The 19,352-nt window shown below is 42.0% G+C and overlaps 1 protein-coding gene across 2 annotated transcripts in view; it reads right to left on the reverse strand.

Moving 5' to 3' along the window:
* Window positions 1-19,352, reverse strand: part of LOC132866138 (rho GTPase-activating protein 6) — a 321,679-nt gene that overhangs the window by 65,344 nt on the left and 236,983 nt on the right. For both annotated transcript variants that reach the window (XM_060898731.1, XM_060898732.1), the window contains exon 2: window positions 11,780-11,939. In XM_060898731.1, the coding sequence (XP_060754714.1) occupies window positions 11,780-11,939 (160 nt within the window). The remainder of the gene's footprint in view (window positions 1-11,779; window positions 11,940-19,352) is intronic.

A 19,352-nucleotide genomic window follows, 5' to 3' on the forward strand; every position in this document is an offset into this window, starting at 1 on the left:
GAGTTATATTACTCCTTCATAGTTTCGGTCTGTTTTCAATGATTTTCATCCCGAAATAAATCCAGTTAAATGATGTTAAATATATACAGTGCTCGTCTGATTTTAGCCAAGTTGAACATACACCGATGGACTTTATTTTACATGAGTAAACTCAAATCATTCTTTCTTTATCTTGGCAGAAAGTGAAGGTGGGAAATGGAGTCAAGACGAGCACCAGTGAAAACATTACCAATGTGAGATGAAGGGAAGGGGGCAGAGCTTCCAGGGATCAGTTAATAATGGAGACTTCAAAACACCTACACAAGTATCATTCCAGATCCATATGTTGTTTCATTCATCTGCTGCTTTTAATCGGGGAGGAAAAGAAGACTGCTCATGGCGTATATTTTGTATAATATTTTATTTTTTATATGTATTTTTTAAGCACAATGAGTGAAGTCTGAAAGCTCTGCACATGACATAGTGGTTTGAAAACTCTAATAAATAATTACACAAACAAATCACATTACACTCTAATCCCAGATGAGTCACGGTTCAGATAACCACACACTCCTTGCAAAAAATACAGATCTCTGGGAATCAAGGAGAGACGAGGAGAACAGTTTCACGTGTGAGACAGATTGATAGAAGGGGGGAGAGACAGAGAAAGAGGAAATGGCTGAAATTCTTCTAAGATGGAGTTTGCGTGGCTGAGCAGAAAACCCAGGAAGTTCTGCTCCTCTCCTTTCAGCCCACCACCACATGAAATCATTCAATGTTTTCTTTTGTCTGTTTGGTCTTTGAAGATTTGTTTTCACCGAGTGTTTGCTCGACTCAAGATAATCATCAGAACCGAGGCACACCTAACACCCACAAGAGCTCCCAATGCTCCCGGAGCGGAGATCTATCACTAACACGTGGGCACCCTGACTTCTGAGCTCTGGAATTAATAGGGAACTCAGACCGGCATGTTAAATGATTTTGATATAAGGGGAGATAGAACCTGTGCTGAGGAATGTGGAGTGACAGGCTAATATATGATCCATATTTAGTGTGTGATTCTGACAGATGGCTTTTTTACTGCAGGCTGGAAGCCTGTCAACAACGTGTCTTCTGTCTATATGAGCTTTGATTTTCAAACTGAATCCGGGTAGTTCTGCTGGTCCTGCTGGACCACTGCTTCACACAACAGCAGCAATCATTGAGGAACAAATAGTCAAAGATGTTCAACCATGTCCAATAAGAGGGACTGCACAATTCTGGTCCTTGAGGGGTAGCAGCATGGGGTCCTTATAGTTATCTACCCTGACGTCACATTTCCAGTTCGATCCTAAGCTCGGGTTACTGTCCATATTGAAGCTGACATGTTCTCCCAGCATCTACAGTTGTGGTCAGAAGTTTACATACAGTGACATGAATGTCATCTTGGATATGAATGTCATGGCAATATTTGGGCTTTCAGTGATTTCTTTGAACTGTTCTTTTTCTGTGGCAGGATGTACAGCATACATCTTTAATAAAAAAAAAAAAGCCACTAGAATTTGGTGCACAAGTTTTAATTTTCTTTGGGTTTTCTGAAATCAACACAGGGTCAAAATTATACATACAGGGTCAAAAATTGACATATGCTCATCTCATCTCATCTCATTATCTGTAGCCGCTTTATCCTGTTCTACAGGGTCGCAGGCAAGCTGGAGCCTATCCCAGCTGACTACGGGCGAAAGGCGGGGTACACCCTGGACAAGTCGCCAGGTCATCACAGGGCTGACACATAGACACAGACAACCATTCACACTCACATTCACACCTACGGTCAATTTAGAGTCACCAGTTAACCTAACCTGCATGTCTTTGGACTGTGGGGGAAACCGGAGCACCCGGAGGAAACCCACGTGGACACGGGGAGAACATGCAAACTCCACACAGAAAGGCCCTCGCCGGCCACGGGGCTCGAACCCGGACCTTCTTGCTGTGAGGCGACAGCGCTAACCACTACACCACCGTGCCACCCTGACATATGCTCACTTAGATTATTAATTCAGAGGTGCTGAAACTTCCAAAATGTCTCTTATCTTACCAAGGCCGAAGTATCTTAACTTTCTGTTAGTGATCATGATTGACTACAGCTGGTAGCTTCTCTGTGCCTTCATAAAAAGGGTTTGTTTACAGCACTCATTGGATTGACCAACACACAGTAAAATGGGAACGTCCAAGATCTGAGAAAGAGGATCGCAGATATACACAACTCCAGAATGTCTATTGGAGCCATCTCTAAACGACTGCAAATTCCAAGTTCAAACAATTGTATCCAAGTTATTGTGAGGTGTAGTCACTTTGCCAAGCCACTTTGCTTCAAGAAAACCCAAACTGTCACCCTCAGCTGAAAGGAAATTGGTTTGGATGGTCAGGAACAACCTGGGAACCACCATGGTACAGCCCTGCCATGAACTGGAAGCCGATGGATCACTGTCTACAGTTTAGATCACCATGGACTAAGAGGCTGCTATCCAAGAAATAACCTCCTGCTCCAAAATTGACACTTTCAAGCTTAACTAAAGTTTGAAGCTGACCACACAGACAAAGAAAAAGCCTTCTAGAGGATAGCTGTGTGGTCAGATGAGACAAAGATTGATTTGTTTGGCCACAATGACCACCCTGTACAGAGGGACACTGTACCAGCTGGTGGTGGTTGTAGGATCATCATGCTCTGGGGCTGTTTTGCTGCCAGTGGAACTGGTTCATTGCACAAAGTGGATGGAATAATGAAAAAGGAAGCCTACCTCAGAATTCTTCAGCAAAAACCATTAGAAACTTGAACATGACTTGGGACTTGAGAGTTACAACAGGACAATGAACCCAAACACACATCGGAGCTGGTTGTGGAGGATAAAGCAGGCTAACATTAAGCTTAAAACAAGTTCTGATTTCAACCCTATTGAAAATATATAGATCGTGCTTATAAGTCGATCCATGCCAAGAAAAAAAAAATTAATTGAACTCTGCCAATTCTACCATGAAGACTCGTGAAATATCCAATCAGAATTCTGCCAGAAGCTTGTTCATGATAAACAAAAATGTTTGGCCAAGGTGAATCTTGCAAAGAGACATTTTACCCAAATATTAGGTGTGCTGTATGTATAATTTTGACCCTGTGTTGACTTCAGAAAACCCAAAGAAAATTAAAATTTGTGCACCAAATTCTAGTGTTTTTTCTGATTAAAGATGTATGCTGTACATTCTGCCACAGAAAAAGGACAGTTCAAAGAAATTACTGAAAGCCCAAATATTGCCATGACATTTATATCCAAGATGACATTCATGTCACTGTATGTAAACCTCTGACCACAACTGTACATGGGTTTCCTCCAGGCTTTTGCAGTTTTCATCCCATCTTCCAAAAACATGCTGGAAGGTTGACTGGCTATGCTTAACACTAGAATTCTGAGGTTTTTATCCTAAGCTAAAGGGGGTGCCCCTCATCTTTTTCCTCACACAAGCTCACCCCTCCATCTTCAGCACAGTTATCACCTATGACTCTTTACACTGCTATGCAAATGTTCAGTGCGGGTCAGTTTGAGCGAAGCAGCACCTGACAAAGAGAAAAAAACAGTCTTCGCACGTGCTTGACTTAAGAGTAATACACAGAATGCGTAAGGTTCAAGACAGTATCAGATGGTGTACAAATAAGTGTGCTTTTATGCAAGAATAAAACTGAATTAAAAAACTGATTCAAATGTGGGATTCAAGGGGAAGCAATGGCCTAATGGTTACAGAAGCAACTTTGGGACCAAAAGGTCACTGGTTTGATTCCCTGGACCAGCAGGAATGACTGAAGTGCTCTTGAGCAAGGCACCAAACCTCCAACTGCTCTGGGTATGTTCTACGTCGCTCTGGATAAGAGTGTCTGCTAAATGCCATGAATGTAATGTAAATGTTGCTGTGAATACATTCATTTTGTTCATCACCAAATCAATGGTGATGAGATGCAACTGTTAATTCATACAGTATACACATCAATTTAAAGATTTTTTAACCATTCTTATTTGCCCTCGTTCAAAGTTCATTTCACACAGATTAAAATGAACTAGTTCAGGCTCATTTCTTCTGAAATTTTTCATGAGCTGCATTGAATCCAATGTGAAATTTTTGATCAGCAGTTAAGATATCAAATATCACCTACCATTAGAACCTTCTTGGAGTCTAGTTTATTGATATAAGCAAATCAGTAGTGTCACGACCAACACATCAGAGTGCTGCTTCTCTCAAACCGACAAGTGCATACACACTGCTTTATGGCAGTGAAGCATGGACACTATATTCTCACCAAGAACGGAGGCTGAACACCTCCCATCAATGCTGCCTTCGAAGGATTCTTGGACTGACATGGAAGGACCATGTGTCCAACAAAGCTGTCCTGGATACAGCCGGCATGACAAACATGTACACCATGCTGCAATACAGAAGGCTCTGCTGGCTTGGGCATGTCAGACATGTGCAGGATGGTAGAATCCCGAAAGACATGCTTTATGGCCAGCTTGTACCGTAAGTGGAGCCAGGCCTCATGGTAGACCAAAACTGAGATACAGGGATGTCTGCAAGAAAGACCTGTCTGCAGGTAACACTGGCTGCGATTCCTGGGAGACCCTAGTTGCGGACCGCATGCAATGGAAGCAGGCACTCAGAAACTGTATCATGAATAGTGAGAGAAAAAAAGAAGAACTGCATGCGGCTAAGAAAGAACGAAGCTGACGGCGTGCACCTCAGCATGGTTTCACCTGTGCAAATTGCGGCAAAACATGCGGTTCGCAGATAGGACTTTTCAGCCAAAGCAGGCACTGTGTGCCCTAATCCCACGCATTTACCATTGTCTCTCGAGACAGAAGGTGGCCAACAATCAACAAATTGTCACAACCAACACATAAGAGTGCTGCTTCTCTCAAACCGACAAGTGCATAACAATGTAAAGTTGCAAAGGAGATAACTGCGCTGAAGAGGGAGGGGTAAGCTTGTGTGGGGCTTGACTTAGAACAAAATTTTCGCAGCCCTCCAGAATTCTAGTGTTAATTGTTCCTTAATTGCATTAACACCTGCTTAATTTCATCCCATCTAGACTGTATTCCCACCTCGTGACCGCTGTTCCCGGGAAAGGCCAGGATAAAGAAGAAAAAATTAATGAATTTTTGCATAATTCTTCTCAATAATCCCTGCTCTCCATCTGGTCCTTCATAAGATCTTAATTGATCTAGTCAGGACGATGCAACCAAAATAACTCATATTGTTACATAGTGTAGTTTTCAAGCCCTGTAGTTGTCATTGTCCATGCTGTGGATATATCTGCGACACAGCAAGGCTAGCTAAACCCATTCTGTAGAGGCTGTCATATGCGCAAGGGAGAGAACTACAGACAACTTTGGAGGTAAAATGCTCTTGTCGGAAGGCTGAGAAATACCTTCCAAAAAAAAAAAACAAGGCAGGTCAGAGAACACAACTAATCTAAATCAACCACTGATGAATGTGGGAACCAGTGGTGTTTACATAAAGAAAATTTTGAATACAGCACTTGTGAGCTAGTGTAAATTGTTAACTACGGTGCTTTCACACTGACCTTCCTTGGTATAAACCAGTGTTTCTCAACCATTGGGCCACGGCCCACTAATGGAAGCACCATCTAGTGGGCCGCATTTTTTTTTCCAAGTTAAAGCTAATTTTGACTCATAGTAGGGTACAATTACTGGGTTGTATCTGACATCCATCTCATTAAGCTATGGTCACACTACAGCTCATGATGCTTTGCGATGGGTTATCGATGAAAATGAGGCATTTCGGTGGTGATATACACATTATTTAAAAGTTGTGGTCACACAGGAGGTGAACACTTGACTGTCATGCCTTCCCACGCTTGAGTCTGGCGCAGCTCGAGTGGCTGCACGCACTCAAAGCGCATTATGCACGTTCTTGTCAACAATATCACTGTCACGTTTGTTTCAAGCCATGTTTATAATGCTGTTTAAATACTCTGTTTTTGGTTGTTGTTGTTGTTGTTGTTTTTGCTTTCATTTGTGCTTTGTTTTTGTAAATATCACGCCCGCTAATAAACACTCTTCCTGCACTTAGATCGGTCTACTGCTGTCTATCTTGTAGTGTCCTGATCCCCCGATCTTTAACCCAGCCACATATAAAAAGTTGTACGGCTCCATGCTGTTCCAGGTTTTCATCTGTGTGTCCATGTAGAAAGATGTCTGCGGCACCAGGTAGTTTGAGATGTCAGGGGACTCAGTGGATGGATAATTTTCCAACTCGTAGGAAAAATCCTTTTTTGTTAACGTGTAAGGATCTAATCCCATTGAGTAGTTTCTATATCCACTTCTTTTGAGTGTACTTCTTGGTTTTAATAACTTGGTTATTTGTTGTATACAAACATGGCAATAAGTTCTTGTGTTAATTGCCCAGACTCCACTTTTGGATCATTAATCCCTTTTGATTGAGAATGCCCTGAATGCATGGCTTTATGTTGGCTTCTGGCACATCCATGCAGTTTTAAATACAATATCTACAATTAAAAACAGTTTGTTTTTTATTGTATTTATTTAATTCCTGGGCTCCCATTTGTAACAGGGAGTGATGTTGCATTCCATTAATACACTTTACAGTAGATTATTATATTCTAATAGAATAGACAAGCCAAAATAATTGGGGATCTTTTTTAATGGGTCCCGATTCGTTACAAGTATGAATAGGTGTGCCTTAAAGTAAAAAAGATTGAGAACCCCTGGTATAAACCAGTCAAACTTGACAAGTGCTAGCACCAAATAACTCAGGGGTCCTGGCTCTTGGAACCATAAACCATGGTTTAAGTTGTTCCAGGTTGGAACAGATCGACAATAAAATGATGTCATGAAGAGTCTAAGTCTTATAGTACCTTCATGAAGTTAGTTTAATTTTTGAATGGACTCGAATACACTGTAGTAGAGTTACAGAGATGATGCACATCAACTGTTCTATAATCACAAAAGAAATTCAACACACGCCTCTGAGTTAACAATTAAAGACAAAGACGGTGTTTCCCTCCCAACTTTACAAAATCACTGATTCCTAGAACATACTCAGACCAGTGAGCAGTGGATTTGTTTTTATTTCGATGATGTAAACACATTTTAAAACATATTGTATTTTATAATCACAGAAAGCCAAGAAAAGCCAATGGATCCGCAGTATAAGTGCATGTAAGAAATATAAAGACATTGATTAATTGGCCTTTAACCATGTTTGATCCTGGGGTTAACAATTACAGTATTCTATTCATTCATTCACCTTCAGGAAGTGATTTATCTTGGTCCAGGTTGCAATGGATCCAGAGCCTATCCCAGGAATACTGGACACAAGGCTGGAATACACCCTTGATAGGATGTCAGACAAGTATTCGAATGAAGCCCAAAGAGAACAACGGAGAACAGACACTAACTTGCTGGAGAACAAGGCTACCCACTGTGCCACCATGCTACACAACAGTACTGTACATTTTCTGTCATAAATTACTACACTTGGAGGTGCCTTGAGAGTTAAAACAATCTGTTAGAACCAACAGGAAATGTCCATCAAAGCACACCCTGACAAATTCCTGAGCATACAAGAAACACTCACACATGCAAACAATTTGGTGTGCTTGAAAATCCTGAAACGAACCGAAGCAAATGAAAAGGATACAAATATCACAACAGATTCTAATATTCCACTGCACCTAATAAGCCTGCTGATTGTTCGTACAAAATGAATGTCCAAGGAACAAAAACAAAACAAACAAACAAAAAAACCCCCACCTTATCATTGCTGAAAGATTCAGATTCTACAGTGGGATTCAATCAAGGCTAGGGACAACAATGGCACAGTTTGTTCCTTTACTAAATCTGAATATTTCAATGCAGTAAGGACAAAATATATGAATATAAGAAGTATCTTCAGACTACAAGTAACCATTTAAAGAAAACTGAAGCAAAAGAGGCACAGATGCTAAGTGTTTCCACACAGAACTGAAGTTCAATGCATTTGATGGCCCTCTTTTAGCGCACCATCCGCCCCTTGACAGGTCTTGTTTTTAATCCTGCTGGGTGACATGTACACGCTCCTCACCAGCATATGCTGGCGAGGGAGATGGTTTAGATGCCGACCACTTGTCCATGTGACAGGTAGTACTAGGTTACATGTTACCAGTAGCAGACACCATGCCTGACCTGACCTGTATGCAAACTGTGGTTCTAGCAGTCAACCTAACACCAGTTCCGGAACATGCAATGAGTTGGTTCCTGCGGCCATCTCAGCTTTGCTGTGTCATCGATTGACAGGGCCTCTCACTAAGGGATGCTGCCTTGCACCATGCAGTGCCGACTTTGTAGGTGCAGCCTCCTCACCTCACGGTTTTAGCGCAAAACGGTTTGAAACAATCGCTAAAACACAAGATATGAACTGGAGAGGCTGCAGGAAACCCAGGTCACATTGAACATTCATATTGAAATAAAAGTCAGCGCCAAACAGAAACGATTAAAAAAGAAATACTTCAGTAAACCCAATTGTGTGATGTGAATGAAATAGAAGATGCTTTAGACAAACAGAGTCATGAGTCGGTTGAGAAAGAATGCGTAAATGTGATGTTGGTCCCAGACTTTGGTCTGATACAGTTGCTGGATGGAAAAGTGGTACAATCACAAAGTGACACTTGAGCAGCTGTCAGATACAATCTACAAAAAGAAGCTGCTACAAATAGTGCCAAAAGGCTGCTAAACTGAATCTGAGAAAACACACAAACAGGCTTGATAGTCTGAGACAGAGCATTTGTGCATATTATATTGGAGCTCAAAAGACCATAGATAAAGTTCTATCTATATATGAAAAGCATTTTTCTCGCATTATTAAGACATGCATGGATCTAAACGATTAAGCAGAATTGTCAAGACATGCACACGGTTGCAAAACATGCAGTAAATCTTCCGAAATGTGTTTAGTGATGGGCTTGGCTGTATAAAGAACATGTGTTATGCCAGACAGTACGCTGAAAGCAAGACCTGTTCCATACACTATTAAACCTTATATCAAAGCCAAACTAAAGCACTGTGAAGAAACAGTGTGAATGAGTGGATTAGTCTCTGTAATTAAGAAGGATGAGACAATTAGACGATGTAGTGACTATAAAGTTAGTCATCTCTGTCTTAGCTCTCAAACAGTATCCTTAATAATTTTCTCACAGCTCTCTGCCAGGAATTTAGCAAAACAGACTTGAGTCAGGTGAACAAACTCACGTGAACTATAACACACAATATCCCCTTTTGGCATCGCATTGTCTTCTCCTTTGTTACAGTTTGCATTGCTTTTGCACACCATCTCAGGCAGGGTTTCAGCCCACCTCACTGAGAAACTCAGAAACAGTCACTCAGTTAAGTAAAACAACCACAACAGTGTTTTAGGTATGCAGCATGATGGTATGGGTTCAAGAAATTGCCACCACTGAAACCATCAAATGATATAATGCAATCTTTATTGGCAGGTTTCTCCAAAACTCAGACTCAGGTACTCCATTACATAAACACACAGAGAATGGTTAGAAAAAAAAAGGCCATGCAATACACTTTACACTATCTCAATATTACACAATACTTACCTCACAGTGGTTATACACTCACCAGCCACTTTATTAGGAACACCCATACACCTGCTGTTTTATTTAGTTCTCTAATCAACCAATCCCTTGGCAGCAGCACAATGCATGAAATCATGCAGATACAAATCAAGAGCTTCAGCTAATGTTCATTTCAAACATCAGAATGGGAAAAATTGTGATCTCAAAGTGTGACTTTCTTTCACTGTGGCATGGGTGTTGGTTTGAGCCAGATGGACTGGTTTGAGTATTTCAGAAACTGCTGATTTCCTGGGGTTTTCACACACAACAGTCTCTAGAGTTTACACAGAATGGTGCAAAAAACATTGAGTGAGTGACAGTTCTGTGGGTGTTGATAAGAGAGGTCAAAGGAAAATGGCCAGATTGGTTCGAGCTGCCAGAAAGGAGATCCATCCATCCATCCATTCATTATCTGTAGCCACTTATTCTGTACTACAGGGTCGCAGGCAAGCTGGAGCCTATCCCAGCTGACTATGGGCGAGAGGTGGGGTACACCCTCAACAAGTCAGCAGGTTATTGCAGGGCTGACACAGACACAAACAACCATTCACACTCACATTCACACCTATGGTCAATTTAGAGCCACCAATTAACCTAACCTGTATGTCTTTGGACTGTGGGGGAAACCGGAGCACCCAGAGGAAACCCACGTCAGGAAGGATATAATAACTCATATAATCACTCTTTACAACCATGGTGAGCAGAAAAGCATCTCAGCATGCAACAGCAGAAGACCACATTGGGTTCCAGTCCTGCCAGCCAAGAACAGGAACCTTAGACTCAAGAACAAGCTCCTAATAAAGTGGCCAGTGAGTGTATGTACTACAGCTGCACTTGGCAAAGCAATCAGTTCTCTTGGTTAAGCAGGAAGGCTGGACCATGAAACTCTAAACTGCCTACACTATGTGTCATGTCCAGTGGGTCAGAAGGAATCCTGTATTCAAGTCTTTCCATGCTCTTCCAGGAAGCTGTTATAAAACATTTCTCCATGACTGGCCTACATATTTCTTGGAAGAAATTTGTCCATACATTCATCTTCAGTAGTTCTTTATCCTGCTTTATTATTCATCTTTAGTCGCTGCTTTATCTAGGGTCGGAGTGACTCCATAGATTATCCTGGGAAGGCTATGCACGAGGCAGGAATACACCCTGGATGGGATGCCAGTCAATCACAAACATGGATAGACATTGACGCACACATTCAGTCAATTTTTGGGAAGTAGGAGGAACCTGGAGAACCTGGAAGAAACCCATGTTTTTTCAACCATCACCTGAGCTCAGGATCAAACCTGGAGCTGTTCGGCAGAAACGCTACCCGCTGCACCAATGTGACACCCAGAATCCTGGGTGTTACTGGCATCAACATACAGTATCTTCATTCTCATCTCATTATCTCTAGCCGCTTTATCCTGTCTACAGGGTCGCAGGCAAGCTGGAGCCTATCCCAGCTGACTACGGGCGAAAGGCGGGGTACACCCTGGACAAGTCGCCAGGTCATCACAGGGCTGACACATAGACACAGACAACCATTCACACAGACAACCATTCACACTCACATTCACACCTACGGTCAATTTAGAGTCACCAGTTAACCTAACCTGCATGTCTTTGGACTGTGGGGGAAACTGGAGCACCCGGAGGAAACCCACGCGGACACAAGGAGAACATGCAAACTCCGCACAGAAAGGCCCTCGCCGGCCATGGGGCTCGAACCTGGACCTTCTTGCTGTGAGGCTACAGTGCTAACCACTACACCACCGTGCCGCCATACAGTATCTTGCACTGTGAACTGTTAATGTGATGGATATGAGTCAGGAAGGAGCCTCTGGCCAATGTATACTAGTTTACTACCTAGCTAGCTAGTTGACTAGCTTAGCTCATGATAGCAAATCTCAGGTGCTGTGGTATATTTTGACACATCTGATTTTTGTTATATAATTCATTGTGAATATGAATGAACACTGCAAAATCGATACTGAAATCCTGCATGCGGCTACCTGAGATACATACAGCTAGTTTACTAGGAGGTAACTAGTTGGCTAGCTATTAGGCATGGCTGGAGAACATTGTGATATCAGGATTTGTACATCCATCATATTCATTAATAAATCAGAAAGCTAGGGGTGCTCATACCTTTAGGGATGGTAATCTGGCAGCCCAGGTCATAGTCCTGTTGAAGGTGGTTGTAGGCAACCTCCTGTAGTCTGGCTCTCTCCAGCTCAGACAGGCTCTGAATGGACACCGGTTTGAGATGCACACTCCTCCCAGACAGGCTATTCCATGTGAAATCACCCTATGACAGAAAAGTGAATAATAATAAATACTAAGCATCTGGTTTACATGAGCAATCAGTCATACACTGTAAAACCCGATAAGGTCACTGGCTCAAAAATTTTATTGAAACCGATTACGTAAAAATTTTTGAGGTAAGTAACTTAAATTTTTTAAGGTAAGATTTCTTAAAAATTACACTATAGTTACACTTAATTGTAATTTTTAAGAAATCTTACCTTAAAAAATTTAAGTTACTGACCTCAAAAATTTTTACGTAATCGGTTTCAATAAAATTTTTGAGCTCAGTGACCTTATCGGGTTTTGCAGTGTATGGTGTTTCCTAAATCATTTACAATAATGATAAACAAACTATGATGTGCTGTGTAGTATCTGATGTTACCATTAAAGCGTAGAACTCTCATGAAAATACTTGCTGTTCATTTCTGAGATTGTATTTATCGAAGTAAACCTTAAGCCTGGCCTAGTCATTGGTTCCTTCACCTGTTTATGAGTTAGTTTACTCTTATTACTTGTCATAAATGACCACGAGTTGGCCTAGTGGTGAGTTCTACTCGCGATCGGGTCATACCAAAGACCATTATCAAAATGGGACCTACTGCCATCTGGTGAGGCATGCCACAATACAGATGCGAGTAGGGAGTCAAACTCTTATGATTACCAGAAGACTGGCCCTCCACTGTAACCCCAGCTAAGTAACAGGCGAGAGGCTGAGAGCTACTGAAATGGAGACCGGTGCCACCCAATGTGCCTCAAGGGCCTGATGAGTACTGGGACAGGAGACGTCTTGGGAAGATCAGGTCCTAAGGGACTTTGGACTTGTCATGAATTTAGACTTTTAAACAAAGCCTTGCAATTTCTTGTGCCATGTAACCTCAACCTCAAATGAAAGTACACCTTTTGGTAAAACAACAACCACCCTAAGGATATTCCCAAAGATATGCCAGTGTAGTTCAAATCCAAGAAACTGAATGTATAAAATGGTCCAATCAAAGCCCAGACTTGACAGATTGAGACTCTGTGGCAACACTGCTGTACACCAATGGTCTCCATGCAATCTGACAACTCTTTTGCCAAGAAGAAAAAGAAGAAGAAGAAGTAAAAATATCAGGATCCAGATGTGCAAAACTGATAGTGACATATCCTAGCTGTCATAACAGCCAAAATTGGTTCTAACAAGCATTGAGCCACAGAGGTTAATACTTATGCAACCCACAGATGTCTGCCGTTTCAGTTGAACTAAATAATTTGAATGTCACATTAAAAAAAATGCACCTTCACATTAAATCAAACGGTAAAATTGAAAATGAAGTCTATTTCAATTCCATGTTGCAATACTTCATAACGTGGAAAAGTGAATACTCATGCAAGGTGCTATATAAATTGTCCTTATACCCTGAGTGCACAGTTTTTGCAAAGCCCTCCCTTCTTCATATCCTCATGTATGAAATGTACACAATCTTTAATCATTTGTAATAATTGTGCACATTCATATTATAAATATAGCATTTGTGGATGTAAAATATATATAATATGAGTTCAGGAACTTTCCTCAAACCTTTTTTTTTTTCTTGGCTCGCCTGCACTCTGGGAATGGTACATCGTGGTGTATTACTACTTGATGCTGAGCTGACAGTGCATAAAACCACAACAGACACAGCATGTTCAAAAACAGCCTCTGCGGTTAAGATGACGCAACAGCAGCATCCGGAGCCAAATGAGAGCAACGTTAAGCAGAACAACACAGCACGAGGAAGAGTTTGTGCACATGTGAGATAGCAAAAGAACCTCCGGCTCATAGGGGCTTTTTTTTTTTTAAACCCTCCTGTTCTTCTCAGCAAAATGGACATCCTATTGAACAAGGCCATCTCTTGATTTGAAACATTTTAAAATACCTTATCAACTATATTCTGCTTTGGTCTCAATTATTATTAGTAATGTAAACAATGCTGATAAACAGATCTCTGGATGACAAGATCTGTGTGCATTTTTTTTTAACCAAAATTATAAGTAAAAAACAGCCCTTTTCTTCCTCACTAATTCACGACATCATGCACAATCATAAAGCAGGGTTTAAGCTGAGCCACTCCACTGGCCTGAAACATAGTATCTACAAACTGCTTTATAAAAAGGAGAAGGATTAAAAGCAGTAGGAGGAACTGAGGCTCGTCTGCCAGAACCTCACGTCAAAAGCATCTGCACTTTCTCCTATATTCGCCAAGTGCCACGCTGTCCTCAGGCTTAACTGTGACTAAAGGCTTTTTGGCCCGTAGACTTAAAAGGCCAAAACGCTGCTTTTAATTAAATGGTGAGATGATTAAGTTGCTCTTGCTGTAGCCTTCAACCTAGTTCTGTCCCGCAACAGAAGTTATTTATTTATTTATTTATTTTGTCTTTATTCTCAATGCATCTTAAATCTGAACCCTATGACTTCTTTGGCAGTGCATCGGAAAGTGTAAAAGTGTAACTAATGTGCAATGTTGTGGTTAGTTAACAGGGTAATGAACCTCATCTTGACATTAGGTTGACTTCCATCGTGATGTTTTGCAAATTCCTGCAAATTAGCCAAAAGAATTGAAATTTTGTTTTTCAATCATGTAGTGTTATGGGAATGTTCTGAAGAGACAGCTGATGTAATCAAAAGAGCAACAGCACAAGCAGTCATGAAGAAACTGGAACACTTGCTACGTCAGCAATAGGATTTTGCATAGTGGGCCTCATTTATCAAACTGGACACGGATAAACAGAGTTATTTGTAAATCATTCGTAGGAGCATTTACACAAGAAAGTTGTATCCTGGTCCTGCTCCTGGTTGTGTATAAATTCACGCATAAGGAGACTAATTAATGTAAATCTCTGGTGATCAGCTTCAAATCATAATAATCATGATGAGTTACTGCACTTGAGTATACTATGATGATGTATTAGGGCCACTGGAAGTTAAAAAAAAAAAAGAGCTGGTGGAGGAGGTAATATTCCAAGAAAAAAACAACAACCTCAAATTCTGAGATTAAAGTCACAATCTCATGCTTCCCAGCTTCCTGGCTACAGTGCATTTGGGAAAATGTAGGAGAAAATCTCTTCGCAGTTTATTATTCTTTCATATTGCATTTTCATATTCATTTTCCATAACTCTTAGCTCAGCCGTTTCAAAGTAACAAAGATTTGGGCATTTGTGAAGAATCCACACACTGGAAGTAATGGAAAACTGCTTTTGTGCAATAATTATACATTTATAAACAGCTAATATATATATATATATATATATATATATATATATATATATATATATATATATTTTAAAGGGACAGGGACAAACAAAGCTGTGTACTTTATACATTCATCTCCCGCTGCATCCTGGAAGTGCAACAATCATGTGCTTCCTGGCTGCAGTGCATTCTGAGAAACGTAGTTGAAAACATCTTAGTGCTTCATTTAAATAATATTGGCTGGCTTTTTCGTGGTATATCAGATATATTCCATTCAGCGAGCATGATATCGAACGAGTCGAAGACGAACTCAGTATCATGCTACCTGAATGGAATATATCTGATATACCACAAAAAAGCCATTATTATTATTATTATTATTATTATTATTATTATTATTACATACACATTCCTTTCATGTGTTCAATGCATCTTTTTCTTTCAAAATTCTCTCAAAATCTTCCATATTTAATGAAGCAAACCTAGCAGCCATGTTTGTTTACAAATTGTCACAGTCGCTTGCTAGCGCGGAAGTTTTATGTCTCAGATGTGTGATGTCAAGTTGTCTTGACAACCATGCAATATCATAAACCATATTTAACACTCGTTCTCCATTGGGTAGAGTGATATAATACACGTAGGATAAACGATATGCTACCAATATTGCATGCTATCAAACCAAATTAATGAAACCTGCAAGAAGGGAATAGAACACGTTTTCATTCCATCAAAAAAGTGTCATGTATGTATAATAATCTTTTAGATTGCACGATTGAGGAGGAAAGACTGCATTTCCTCTAACTCTCAGCTCAGCCGTGGAGTCTGTGGTGTGATGACGTTAATCCAACCTTGCAAAGGGAAGTAACAGTGGTACGATGGTGTAGTGGTTAGCACTGCTGTCTCACAGCAAGAATGTTCTGGGTTTGAGCCCAGCAACCACCGGGGGCCTTTCTGTGTGGAGTTTGCATGTTCTCCCCATGCCTGTGTGGGTTTCCTCCAGGTGCTCCGGTTTCCCCCACAGTCCAAAGATATGCGGTTAGGTTAACATGGGGTGGCCTTAGGCTGAGGTTGGGCTGAAGTGCCCTTAAGCAAGGCACCTAACCCCCAACTGCTCCCTGGGCGCTGTAGCATAACTGCCCACTGCTCTGGGTTTGTGTGTGTGCTCATTGCTCACTTGTGTGTGTTCACTGCTTCAGATGGGATAAATGCAGAGGACAAATTTCACTGTGCTTAAGTGTGCATGTGATAAATAAAGGCTTCTTCTTCAATCTGTTCTTTTTTAACTTACAATGGCCCTAATACACCATCATAATATACAGATTATGCTGTCAAATTAAATTACTTATGTATCTGCAGTTACATGCACAACTTTAATGAAATGATTGTGAAACCCAGTCATTTCATATTAAAGGAATTAACTAAAGAAATACTAAATAAGAAAAAGTTAAAGAAAGAAAGCTAACATAAATCCATAAATTATGACAAATAAGACAAAGTCATTCAGTTAAAAATGCAGCTGTATAAATGGAGGACAGTTCCGTTTGCCTCGGCATCTTCACTTAGTGCTGTGCAGTACTTCATTCGAGCCAGCACTAAGTGACCGATAAGTGCCTGATCTGGTATGTCTCAAGCTGCAATGTACTGTGCACTTCCGAATGTGCTGTCCGGTAGATTTTGGAGGTGATCCGTTGCACCAATTTGAGCGGAGTAAATATGCAAATGAAGCCACAGTAGCCACGATGGTAGTGACGGAAGACACCGGTAAACCAATGGCGGCAGTGACGTATAGCAACGTATGGCCGTGTGACAATGATGGCAGTGTGTATGGTGTTCACAGCTGTAGTATAGCATAGCCACAGCAAGACAAAATAGGCAAACTTTTCACTTTCTGCAGAACGTTGTTCTGTGAACATTTTGAGCTCAATGGTTGTGACGAAATGCTACAGTAAGCCTCACGTATGCCACAAGGATGCTACGGATGTGATGAATGAATTCATCCAGCGCTTGACCCACGGCAATTTTCAACACAACCAAACTTTCAGAGGATGGAAGCCACGCCCTCTCGGTTGTCAAGGTCACTCCCTGGCCTCACGTATTCCGATGGTTGGGCCCAGAACGTGTGCCAGTTGACCCCTGGAAGGCAAAATCATCTACCGGCATCTACCATGAAGTGATTCCGGCTACGTGAGACCTTAGCTTTAGTCATTCACATGTTCTTATTCTGTTAAATAATATAGATATTGAATGTATTGCCTTAGACGTGAGTCCAAATAAATCTTTATGTCTGAGAAAGTCTATCTTAGCTGTGTGAGCTGTTTGGCTTCACCAAATGCAAATAAGCTGCTTGGTGCCTGGCATTCAAAATCAGTGTTTCTGAAACTTGTTAGGACTAGGACTGTTTTGGCCTCTAGAGGCCGCTGTTATTTCCTTTTCATGTCGTGTTTATTTTGGCCTCTAGAGGCCGCCACTGTTCCTGTGTTTTGTGTTTGTGTTAATTGCCTAATTATCTTCACCTGTGTCCTTAATTAGTTTGTCTATTTATACCCCTGAGTTCAGTCCTCTTGTCACGGAGTCTTTGTGCTGTTATGTTTATCTCCAGTTTCCTTTGTACTGTGTTTTTTGATCTTCTTAGCTTTTGAATTTTTGCACTTTGCTTTTCTTTTGGATTATACTCTTTGGTTTTTTTTTTTGTCTTTTGTTTTGCCCTGTATATAGTGTATATAGTTTAAATAAACCTTTTGATTCTTTTTCTACTTCCGCCTCACGCCTCTGCATTTGAGTCATCCCCCTGGTGGCCTAGTGGGGGTTTGCTGGATTATCACACCAACGAACCAGGTTCGAATCCCAGCAAAACCCTAACAGAAAGACTCCGTCATGACCGACTCAGCAGAGGCTGCTTCAACTGTCTACCCGGCCAACCTTCAGGGAATTATGGCAGCTTTGACACGCTTCGGAGCGACCATGGACGCTCATGGACGTACGCTCACCAGCCAACGTGAGGCCCTCGCTCGCCACGAGGAACTGCTTCAGCAAATTGGGAAAACCCTGGCACAGCTGACATCTCTGCCTGCATCTCCTGCTCCTGATCCAGCTCCCACTCCTGCTCCAGTGCCTCCTGCAATGCTGCCTTCTTCACCTCGCGAACCCAGCCTTCCTGCACCACAGAGGTATGACGGCAAGCACAGTGAGTGCCGAGAGTTCCTTACCCAGTGTCAACTCACCTTTGAGCTTCAGCCTACCACCTACACTACGGATCGCCGCAAGATTGCCTTTGTGATCACCTTATTAGCTGGTAAGGCGCGAGCCTGGGCTACTGCTATCTGGCAAAGACAGGGACCTGAGTGCTTTGATTTCCAGCTGTTTTCTGAAGAGATGCTTCGGGTCTTCGATCAGGCAGACATCAGTACCGACGCAGCCCGAAAGCTCATGTCCATCCGGCAAGGAGGAAGCGTCGCAGATTACGCCATCTCGTTCCGAACACTCGCAGCAGTAAGTGGATGGAACGAGACTGCCCTGGTGTCAGCCTTCCACCATGGTCTGTCTGACCCCATCAAGGACGGTCTGGCCTCTATTGGATGCCCAAGTGACCTCGAAACCCTCATCTCACATGCTATTCGTCTGGACAACAGGATGAGAGAACGCCACCAAGCCTTGAGCCCCCCCAGCCTCCCTACCTCTACCTGGAGACCGTCTACCTCCTTCAGTGACTGTCCAGAACCCATGCAAGTGGGTCGTACTCGCCTCTCCGCATCTGAGAGGGAGTGCAGAAGGAGGGACAAGTGCTGCATCTACTGTGGCAAGCCTGGTCACTTCCGAGCATCATGTCCCGAACTCTTGGGAAAAGGACCGCCCCGTCCAGCCGAGGGAGGGTTGTGACGGGGCCTACCCTCTCTCCCGGACTCCCTGGCCAAGGAATCTACATCCCGGTCTCCATTTCCTGGGGTGAGTCTGTCCACTCTTGTCAAGCTTTGATAGACTCAGGGGCGGCTGGGAACTTTATGGATATTCACTTCGCCCAAAGCATCAATATACCTACTGCACCTCTTGAAGTCCCTCTGTCTGTGTCTGCCCTCGATGGCCAAGCGTTAGGTGATGGAAGAGTCACTCAAGTTACTTCTCCAGTCTTCCTCCAGTCTCAAGGTCACAAGGAAGAAATATCCCTGCACCTGATTCCTTCACCTGAGTTCCCAGTTATTCTAGGCCTT

Source organism: Neoarius graeffei, chromosome 18 (assembly GCF_027579695.1).
Source record: "Neoarius graeffei isolate fNeoGra1 chromosome 18, fNeoGra1.pri, whole genome shotgun sequence".
Classification (NCBI taxonomy): domain Eukaryota; kingdom Metazoa; phylum Chordata; class Actinopteri; order Siluriformes; family Ariidae; genus Neoarius; species Neoarius graeffei.